At 43.4% G+C, this 10,956-nt stretch overlaps 1 protein-coding gene across 2 annotated transcripts; it reads right to left on the reverse strand.

Annotated features, from left to right (window-relative positions):
- Nucleotides 1-264: 264 nt before the first annotated feature.
- LEO1 (LEO1 homolog, Paf1/RNA polymerase II complex component) lies at nt 265-10,885 on the reverse strand. Of its 2 annotated transcripts, XR_005953691.1 has the most exons (13): nt 10,563-10,885; nt 9,047-9,772; nt 8,708-8,812; nt 8,098-8,192; nt 7,289-7,434; nt 5,801-5,885; nt 5,395-5,489; nt 4,983-5,117; nt 4,166-4,301; nt 3,674-3,860; nt 3,305-3,402; nt 1,698-1,885; nt 433-550 (listed from the first exon to the last, which is right to left on the reverse strand). XR_005953691.1 is itself a non-coding variant. In XM_041418325.1 (12 exons), exons 1-12 carry the CDS (start codon nt 10,618-10,620, stop codon nt 446-448), a joined length of 1,971 nt encoding a protein of 656 aa, XP_041274259.1. In that variant the 5' UTR covers nt 10,621-10,884; the 3' UTR covers nt 265-445. The 2 variants fall into 2 exon arrangements, 1 of the variants encoding a protein (XP_041274259.1); XM_041418325.1 differs by lacking the exon at nt 1,698-1,885 and having other exon boundaries at nt 265-550; nt 10,563-10,884.
- Between the last annotated feature and the right edge of the window lie 71 nt (nt 10,886-10,956).

Here is a 10,956-nt window from a genome sequence, read left to right on the forward strand (position 1 = left end):
CTAGGGAAGAAACAGAGTTGCATTGTACCACTGTATGTTCTTAGCAAGCTCTATCATCACACCCTTGTCGGGCAAACTTCTCACTTAAGCATTCCACAGAGGTTAGCACGGCTTCTTCTAATGAACTCACTAAGTTAATGACAAATTCACTTGGTAAACAGCTACTACAGTTCTCAAAACTGAAATGCACTGTGCAAGATTAAAATCAGCACTGTGATGATCCCTGGTGCAACATTTGCAGCAATGAGACAAAACTCTTAAGAGTCAAAGGAAGTCGAAAAAACTTTATTCACACCAGAAACGCAGACTTAGGAATTTTCCTTTATCAAAATAAGCCCCTTATGGTTACTTACATCTGTGCTCTAACAGAACTGTACAATATATATAAACATATATATAGAAAAAAACAACAACAAAAAAAATCAACTGCTGCGCTTCCTTAATATTAATCATCATCTTCTTCCTCTTCATCACTGATCACGTATTTCTTAGGCTTCTTACTTGCTTTGTCATCATCATCTGCTTTTCTCTTTCCAGAAGGTTCACCTTCCTAAAGGCAAAAAAAGGACAAAAATAAACCACCCTGTTTTCAGCTAAAGTAGAAAAAACACAGAACAACAACAAAAAGACCTCAAAGTCTTTCTTGTAAGAAAAGCAAAATTACTACTTCCAGTTTCTCCATTCTGTGCTACTGTGAAGCAGGGCTGTTCTGTGCCAGTCCTCACCCTCAGCACAGAGTGGCTGCTCCCAGTGTCACACCCCAGAGCAGGAGGGTCCAGGAAGCTGCAGCTCCATCCCCTTGCTGGCCCTGCATCCACACCTGCTCTGCCTGAGCATGGCATGCACAGAGTCTCTGCAATATCTGCATTTACAGCATGTGAGGGGCACTCTCAGAGGCCTCATGAGCATGGACACCTCCTGGAATCTGCAGTGAGTTCTCCAGCATACACACACACTCCCTTCAGCAGCCCCTGCAGCTTTGTTAAGTTTTCTGACTATTTATACCTGTATGGCCTGAATCAGAGCTACTCAAGCAAAGATGGGATTCAGGAAGCGGGCAGGCATTTTGCTCATCAGAAAGACAAAACTAAACTAACTGCTCTCTAGCATAAAGAAAAAAAAATCAGGAGGAATCACTGGCACTCACAATCAACACCAGTTAGCAGTCCAAGATATGTAACAGTTTATAGTTTATGAGGCTGCAAAAAGCTGGTCAAAGGAACTCAAATCACTGAGTTAAATTACCTGCTTACAAGCAATACCATAAAGACTTTTACAGGGTTGATCTTCAGTTTTTAGGTCATGGAGTCAACAGGTTGATTTTTGCTCCATGTACATTTCCACGAGTTCAGTTTGAATCATCCATCCAAACAACATTTTAAATCATGAGTTGTTCATGCAAAACTCATCAATAGTGACATGAGGAACAACTGGTAACTCAACTATGGCTAAAAAAGAAGTGTATCTTTAAAAATACTCTCAGGCCTAAGTAACCTCATCCCTTTTTCCATTTGTTGGTTTTGGAAGTGGGGGTGTGGTTTTTTTTTTTGGTTTGGTTTTTTTTTTTTTTTTAAAGCAACTTGCTTGGATTTTAAGGAGGAAGGATTGAGTTCTAGAACTTTAAGTGTTTCAGAACTCCGAGGAATATTTATTTATCCAAAAGCATTTGATTCTATATTAACGTGTTCAGTACGTACCGGGAGAATCGCAGTTACGAAGGAATTTTAAGCAGGGAAAACAGAAATTAACAAGGGTGGGAATCTCAATGATAGCTTCTTCCTCAGAACAAACATTCTCTTGTAATCTAGCTGGGCTATTGTTCAGTGAGTCATCTTCCTGTTCAGCAGAATATCCCCATTAACTGCAGCAACAGTGAAACTACTTGCTGTGTGGTGATAAAGTATATTATTAATAACAGACTGACATTTGCAGTAACGGTAACAAATTGTTATCAGCACAAAGGTTTGTGCTGTGCTGTTGACTGACAGCAGGTAAAAGCAAGTGAGTGTACAAGGAAGCCAGAGCTCCACGTGTGTGGCTATGCACTGAACACCACACTCCCCCTGTGGGACTGAGCACAGGAACTCGAGCACCACGGGGTTTTCTGTGACACTGCAGCACCACTGCAAGGCCCGGAGCAGCATTACCTTCCAGGCACTCTTTAAAATGGCTGCTGCTCCTCCAGCAGCAGAGAAGTGCTGCTGATTAGACCTTTTCTTCTGAGAGAATGGAACTGACAAGTCCTCACATTGCTGTTTCATGAACTAACGCATCTACTAAGAGTCTTAAAAATAAACAATTCAATTTCTACTAACAAATGCTCACAGGGCTCACAAAATTAGAGATTTGTCTACATTTGGCTCAATATGGCTGTTATATTCCCTGATATATTAAATTTTTCTGTTGTATAATAAAAATCCAGGAATCTATGTCTTTAGAAGACAGAACTAATTTTTACTAATTCCACTTCACATTACAGTGCCTGTTAGTGCAAATAACTCAGCTGACTGTAAGAGCAGAACCCAAGAACCTGCATTCAGCACACAGAAAACACCCAAGGGGTTGGGGAGTGGGGCCTCCCAGGGACTTTACAGGAAACACAGTACAGAAATGAAAATGAGAGCAGCTTATTCCTTGTGTAACACTGCAGTGCTGTATCAGCAGTGACAGACTTACACTAAACCTCAAATACAATGTTCACAAAAACTCATTTAATAAGACCCAGCAGTCATAAATTACAAACCAATAAAACACCATTTAGATTAGGAAACAGCACTACTGCTGTAGCTAACAGTTAATTTGATCAGGGCCCAACATTTCAGATGATGCTGGGGTGATGGAAAATGTATGTTTAGCAATGGACAGTAAGTCTTTTTAACTCAGTTTTTTTAACTCTTCTATTTAAAAAGAGCAGAAATAGTATGTGCAAATGCTTCCACTATTTCCATAACAAACAGGAGAGGACCGTGTAACTTAGGTAACACTGCACTAGGATTCCAATATTAAGTCTTCTTATTCCTTTCATAATTGTGGTAAATTCATTTTTCATAATTCTGCATAATTTTTTCCATCTTTAAATCAGCAACAACAATAGTGTCCTCCTTTGGGAATCACTCAGGTTTGTGAACTAATACAGTGCATAAGAAATTGGTGATTAATTACCATGGAAAGCATGCCAAGTCAAATAACACATTCATCATCGTGTAAATGAAACCACAGAAGCCCCAAGTTTAAACACTAGATTTAGTGAAGGAAATGTTCCTCATTAAAAATGAGCAGCTTAAGAACAAAGTCCTTCTCTTACCTCATCACTATTAAGTTTCTTTGCTTTGAGTAGTCTTTGGGTTTTATCTTCATCTGAGCCTTCGTCACTGTCAGAAGAGTAGATTCTAGCACGTTCCTCTGCACATTCCAGAAAAAAACAGAAAGCCAAATATGTTTATCTGAAACTGGTGTGGAAGACAGAATATTAAAAATGTCTTATATTCAGTGCCACACAATGTTTGCAGAACCCAAGTCCAGAGTAAACAAAATAAACTTATACCAACTCAATTAATGTCTCTTCACGTATCGAATGAACGGGCAAAATCCTATCTCACCAAGGCTCCCCCGTGCAATTACCCTGTCTGAATCACACAGGCCTTAACGACATGCTGTTAAGGTTTATGATTACCTCTGATGCCACCTTTGTATCTGTTTTTGATAGCTGCCAGGCTGATTGCATCGTCGCCCTCGTCCTCCTCGTCGTAGCGGTCGGGCTCCAGGTAACTGGCGCTCAGCCCCCGCTGGTGCTGCTTCTCGCGCATCCGCCGCTGCTGCGACTCCCTGCGGATGGAAGCCCTCAGCCTCTCCTCTTCTTTCTGGCCAAGCACACAAGCAATGTACTGAGGGATAGAAAACCCAAACCTCAAGAGCACCTCCTATCCTACTGTAGCATCATCATTCTCGTATTCTACTGTAGCTCTTCACACAGCAGTGTAAAGGCTGCAAATATTCTCCTTGTTTTGTCATCTGCAAGCCACACTCGTGGCTTGGAACTCTTGCCTAAAACTCCAGAACATTACTGTTTTTCATAAATAATAGAATATTCAAAAATGTCCAGCTCTATTACACTTGTGATAATTAAGATTAAACCAGCAGATCAGAGAGCTCCATGCCACAGTACCTTGATCATTTCTGTGCGCTGAGACTCTGGATCACGGCCTGCCATTGGCAAAATACGAATTTTCTGGGTCTTTGAACATCTGTCTGCCAGAGACAGAGTCATCTTCCTGTGAGTGGCACTGTCTGTAGAGTGTGGCCTGGTAAAAAATTGCTAGGGGTTACAAACTTCTTTAAGGAACATATCCATTCTCAAAAGACAATGGTAGGGCCAGCATACGTGAGAATTCAGAGATTCATCTGCACAAAAGTAAAAGCATCAACCCTTTCAATACAGTATTTATGTGCACTGTAACAGCTACTGGAGACAGCAATCTTCTCTCAGTAAAATCACCAGTCCAGCCATTAACAGCTGGACTCAAATATCTCTAAGGCCTTTTCTACCCTTAATGATGCTAGAATCATACAACCTCTGACCTTTATCAACCTAAACATACATCCTCCTCACAGTTCACATCAGTATCTCAAGAAGCAGTTGCCATCTTGATAGCAACTGTACCTCAGACAAAAGATTAATTTCAGGGAATAGTAATATTTTTTTGGACTCAAATGAGGACTTGCATGTAAAAATGCAAATTAAAATATGTACACAAAAAACCTATATGTAGCCTACATAATGCAGGAAATAGCACATTAACATTCCCAACTTAGACACCTAATGTAGGACAAATCTTACTGAAAAACTGAGTTTGGAAAACAGCACATTCTTACTAACCCGTAAAGCTCTGAAGCTTTACAAACTTCTATCTAATCTTTACATACCAGTTACAACACTTAATTGCAAAAACAATATCAACATTTGATAGAGAACAGCAGTTTACCTGAAGGTTAACTTGGTCTTGAACACAGCCTGTCCTTGCAGGCCTGTCCCTTGTCTGATGAACAAATGATTGTGGTCTCCTTGCAGCGGCGCCTTGTACACGTCAAAGACCTCATTGCCCAAGTGGAGGGACATGCTTAAAAGAGATTCCCACATCAGTTACTTGATAAAACCACTGCAGTCTATTTTTTTTGGCCTCATTTATAAATGGAGAAAGCCTTCATGTTTCCTTTTTATATCTAACCAATAATTAAATGTCAATCTAAACTAAGCAGAGCATAAACCTTTCAAAGCACTGGGACTCAAATAATTGGTACTGTGCAGAACTGATGTCAAAGTTTGCTGACCTTCCAATTTTGCCTGCCACAGCAAGAACAACTGCATTACTTCAGTAACAAAGGGTGCAAACTAACCTTCCATCTGACCATTTAACTATCCGTGCATTACTCTCTCTGATCTCATTCCCTTCCTCATCTCGTCGCATCCGCCATCGTATTGTGTTTTCTACCTGTAGGAGGAAAAACAAAGCAGTTTTTCTAGCTCATAAGGAATACTGTGATAAAATACACTCTATATAGGTCAAGAATTGCAGTTAGGCTTGATAATTTGTGGCATAATGCAAAGAAATAAAGGTGAAAAGTATTGCTTTTATAGGTGAAATGCAGCTATCAAGCTTTTAAAAAAATTATTACTAAAATAGTCAGTGCCCACACTTTCCTAATCTGAAAATTCAAAACATCATTCCAAAAGATGTGAAACAGACTTTGAAGGAAAGTGCCTAGGTGAGTGTAAAAGACAAAAGGAAAATTAATACTATACCTTGAGTTTTAACCTAGTTCTACCTTCTTCATCAAGCATCTCCTCATCTTCAAATTCATCTTCATAGTACTGGGGATCAAAAGGTCTGCAACGAATTTTACAACACATTCTTTATTCTTCTAAGAAAATTAATGCAGATTATTGCAGAGTTATGCAAGTTAACAGGTGCTTGAGAAGTTTAGATTATTCCCTGCCCACAACATCAGGCACTGCAGTGTGGAACAGCCCTTCCTGCAGCCAGGGAATTCACTGCACTAATTCCCAGCCTGGGGGCCCGACCCAAGGGCCCTCTCTACCATCAGCTACAGTGTATCATTCACACTCTCTGAATGAGCCAGCTGAAGAAAACAGGTCTGCCTCAGAAAATTCTGTTTCCTTATGTCAGCATGATGAGGTCAGGGTTAAGCATGGAACAAAAAATACAGGAGATCATACAGGGAAAATAAAATGAAAAATATCTCATAAATGAGGTGAATTGAAAATTTTCTAAGAGCGCAATCTTTGTTGATTTTTTGTTTTTATTTCAATCTCAAAACCAACCACAGAGAAAGGAAGATGAGATTGTTTTTCCTCTCTTCCATCAAAAAATCTGATGACTGTGCCACAAAATGTTTGCAGAACCAAGTGAGTGAGTGGGGGAACCCTTTCCCTAACCTCCTTCCCCACAGCTCCTAGGCTGCTCAAGGGAAAAGCGATGGACTCTGCTATGGTACCATTCTGTTTTCAGTCCTGTCTGACCTCCAGAGATCACCAGGAGCTCTCCCACTGGCAGCAGCCACTACCCAGATTTGGAACAGTTCTCCCTGAAACAGCCTGGAGCCCCAGCCCAGGAGAATGACTGAGCTGAGGTGTGAGCCCAACAAGGCTGTGCTGCCAGCTCAAGCTGCACCCTGGGGACAAGGCAAGAAAGCTGCTCAGCAGAACAATCAGACTCAACAGCACTGTGCTGCAAGTGCTGAAGGAGGCCTTTAGGGCCAAACCTAACATCACAAACAGCTCTAGTAATAGATTTTGCTGCTCCTTAGTCATTCCAGTAAATGTTTTCAGTTTGGGTTAGATGAATAGGAAAACAAGTAACCAGCCTCTTCATAAACAGTACATTTAACATACACAAATAAAAATGGCCTTATTCTGAAATTCAAAATGACGTTTTTAATCACTGGAAAGTGCATAAGGGTTGGTGCATTTGCCTTTCACATCTCTGAGAGCCTAAACTTATGCTTACAATTCAACTGATTGCATGTGCTTTCCATTAAACCACATTTTTGTCTGGTTTTTACAGACAATAAGTTATTCAATCAAGCTGAAACCCACCTTCATAATAAAATTACCTGATTAGAAAACAACAGCCATTACTATTGACTAATCACAACCAAAAATATGCATCTTAATGTCAACAAATTTAAATAGGGTAAACACATACTAAACAAAAGCAATATAGGGAAACACTAAAAGACTTTACCAATCTTGTACTTAATGTGCAATTACCTGGGCTCCACACTGAGGAAGTTGGGCAGCTTCACAAAATACAAATCATTACCCAAGTCTGTGTTTACTTTTGGTATTTCTACCTCTATTCTGGTCTCTGGAATAGGCTCCTCTTCCTGCTGTTCTTGACTCAGCCCATTCTCATCCTATTGAAAAAAAAAGAACAGGAGCCTAAATGAAAAAATCTGGCTATTGCTGCTCTAATAATTACATTTTGCTTAAAGAAAAGTCATTCATAGGCACAGAGAGATCAGGAAGATTTGGATAAAAGAATTCAGGCATTTTCATGGAGAGGAATTCAACTCAGCATTGTCAAGTGGCACTTTAAGTGACTTCAAGCACAGTACAAACTCAAGAGACCAAAGACAATAAAGAACAGCAAAGGAGCCAACAGTTTTCAGCTGAGCACTGGAAACTGGGGGACACTTTCTAAAAGATTAAAGAAGGTATTTTTATTTATTATCACCCATAAAAGATGAAACATTATCATCAAAATGAAAATATTTCTCAAATAGCTGCAATAAGGTGCCAAAGACAGCTATGGCTTTGTATTTAATTTGGTAGCAATCAAACTATTCTTTATATTTTTTTAAAGTTCAGAAAGTGGAGCAGGGATGGGGGAAGGCAGATTAAATCTGATATTGTTATTTATCAAATTTTGATAATTCTTTCAGCTGGGACAAAATAATCTGTAATGCTACCTAATGCCACTACTCTTTTTTTCACTAGAATATTACCCAATTCAATTGGTGTTCTGCATTTCAGAGTGCAATGGTATGTTAATTATCTCAAAAGTCAAATCCACTCACAATGGGCTGTCCTGGGGTTGGTGGCTTGTCTTCTCCATCACTCCCTGAGGAAATGTCATCGGCACCTCCAAACAGATCCATGACATCTGCATGCTCTTCAGCAGAAAAATTACAATTTTAAACCACACATATATATGCACACACAGCCCTAATGCAAGATTACTTATCAAATAAGGAAATCAAGTTGAAAAATGGCAACAGAACAGTGTAAGATAATCCTTATTCAAGTAACTGAACAGAAGTAAAGAAATTTCATTATGCATTTTGGAGGTTTTACTTCTCAGAAAATAAATGCCTCTTCCTCAGGCAGCTAAACCAAAACCACAAAGCACAGTACAGGTTCCCTGGGGTGCTCTGACTAAAGGAACCATTTTTCAAATCTTTCAGTAAAAATGCATGGAAGAGTATTTACAGAAGAGAAAACTTGACAGAGCTATGTGGAGAGGATCAGCATGTGCATCCCACACAGAATTCCTGATGTCTGTTTGCTTATTTCCATGGCACCATACAGCAAACACTACCAATTCTATCAAGCCCTGTAGCTGATGAATGGCAGGCTCAGAAGGAGGATTAAAGGACCCAAAACCCCAGAAACCTCCCCAGCATTTACCTTTCTGCCCTTCTGTGTCACTCTCTGCTTCTGAATCTGATGCAATTGGTTTCTTCCGCTTCATTCGCAGAACTTCATCCTCGCTATCGCTGCCCCTTGCAGACTCTAAGGAGCATAATTATTCTCAGCAAATTAAAAATTCTGATCCACAAATTTAAAAATTCCTCTCTATTAATAAGCTCTCAAAGTGCTGCACCAAAAAAATTGCAAAAATGACTATAGTTAAAAACTATGAAATCAATGCCCTTACATTGAAGTTTCAATCTTTTCAGGCCAACATGACCAAAACAACAAAGACCCAAACCAGCAGCAAATCATTATTTCTGTATTCATTCCTACCAGATTTGTGCTCTTGCTCCTCCTCATCAGAGTGCTGGGCCCTTTCCTCATCATCAGAGTTCTGAATCTTCTCCTCCTCAGACCGCTGGGCCCTTTCATCATCGTCAGAGTTCTGCATCTTCTCCTCATCCGAGGCCTGTGGCCTTTCCTCATCATCAGAGTTCTGCATTTTCTCTTCATCCGAGTTCTGGAGTCTTTCCTCATCATCAGACACCTGTGGCCTTTCATCTTCATCCGAGTTCTGCACCTTCTCCTCATCGTCAGAGTTCTGCTGTCTCTCCTCATCGTCAGAGTTCTGCTGCCTCTCCTCATCGTCCGACTGATCGCTTTTGTCCTCCTTGCCCCACTTCTCGTCCTCGGAGTGCGCCTTGTCAGAGGCATCTCCCTCGGAGCGATGGCTGCCCTCCTCGGAGCCGTGCTCGCGCTCGTCCTCGTCCTCGTCGTGCGCGGCCTCGGAGGCGCTGTGCTGCTCCCCGTCCGACTGCTCGTTGTCCTCGTTGTCCTCGTGCCCCGAGCCCTCGGAGCGGTTGTAGGATCTCTCGGAGTGGTTGTCGCTCCCCGAGCGGTGGGACGCCCCGTCGTCCTCGCTGTCGTCTCCGAACAGCTCCTTGTTGCTGGGTTTGATGGCCTCCCTGTCGTCGTCCTGGTCGCTGTCGCTGCCAGAGGCGTTGCTCCCAGAGCCAGCGTGCTCCTGCTCGGAATCGGAGTCAGAGCCAGAGTCGGAGTCTGCAAAACAAACACCGCCCCTTCAGGAGTCAGGATGCTCCTCTGAGGATGCACGTGAGGTGATGCGCACGGCTTTCACAAGGACCCCGAAAACAGAACCCAGCCCCCAGAGAGAACCCACACAGAGCGGCCAGCAAGGTCGGCAAAGTGAGCGAGAATAGTGAAATAAAATAGCTGCTGATAAAGGCACAGCCAAAGAAAGGCACAATGAAAAATGATCCATGGCCCAAAAAGTTTCAAACCACAAGCTGTGGTCTAAGATTCTAAAACTGTAGAAGCAATAAAGAGTTACACAAACGAAAGTAACAACTGAAATAGTGAGGACTTAAACAAGTAACTATATAAACGCGGTTTATAAGACCCTACAAATCCAAAACTGTCACTCTGTATCTAATCCAAGTCATCTACCCAGGGAGGTTTATGACAATCGAGCTACTCCTCACTGCCGAGGCTGGTAAATGCGGCTTCCAACAGGAAAATAAAAGAACACCTGCCTTGAAAAATAATTTACAAGAACGCGTACAAGAATTTTTAAAACGCCAGGGACCTAAACCAGGTGTCCCGCTGTTTCCAGAGCTCGGCTGCGGCCGAACAACCTTCCCTGCAACCTTCCCGCGCCGCTCGCCCGCTCCTTCCCTCCCTCCGTCCCTGCCGCCCGCGCCCGGGGCCGCGGTAGAGGCGAGGCGGGGCGGGCGGCACAGCCCGCGGCGGGGGCACCCGGGCGGAGGGAGAGAGACAGGGAGGGAGAGAGAGCGAACGAGAGAGAGAGAGCGCGAGAAGCCGCCCACACCTTTGTGCTCCGGCTCCGAGTCCGCGTCGCTGCCGAACAGATCCGCCATGTCGGCCATGGCGGCAGAGCGGCCCCACGGCGCCGCGCAGTGACGTCACACCGAGCGCCGCTCGCGCAGGCCGCCGGCCGCCCTCAAAGGGGGCACCTCCTCTTAAAGGGGCCGCGCCCGCGGCCGTGACGGGACATGGCCCGGACGGGGAGCGGCACCGCGGGGCCGGGGCCGGGGCCAAGGCTGTCGGTGCCCGGCTGCACCTCCGCACGCTCCCGCAGCGCCCCGCACGGAGCAGCCGCCCTCCCCTCCCCGCGGCGCTCGGCCGGGCCCCGCAGGCGCCGCCCCCGCGCTCTCATCGCCCGCCCCGGCTGAGGGAAAGCCTCCCCTCCCCTCAGCGGCACC

Source organism: Onychostruthus taczanowskii, unplaced genomic scaffold (genome assembly GCF_017590055.1).
Source record: "Onychostruthus taczanowskii isolate IOZ18803 unplaced genomic scaffold, ASM1759005v1 scaffold6, whole genome shotgun sequence".
NCBI classification, from domain to species: Eukaryota; Metazoa; Chordata; class Aves; order Passeriformes; family Passeridae; genus Onychostruthus; species Onychostruthus taczanowskii.

Excerpts from the sequence above, each read along its gene's own strand:
- LEO1 (XM_041418325.1), bottom strand. The coding sequence starts at position 10,620 with ATGGCCGACATGGCGGATCTGTTCGGCAGCGACGCGGACTCGGAGCCG. Across the intron at positions 5,490-5,800 it reads GAACTAGGTTAAAACTCAAG|GTAGAAAACACAATACGATG; the intron begins GTATAGTATTAA and ends TTCCTCCTACAG. Across the intron at positions 551-3,304 it reads AGAAACTTAATAGTGATGAG|GAAGGTGAACCTTCTGGAAA; the intron begins GTAAGAGAAGGA and ends TTTTGCCTTTAG.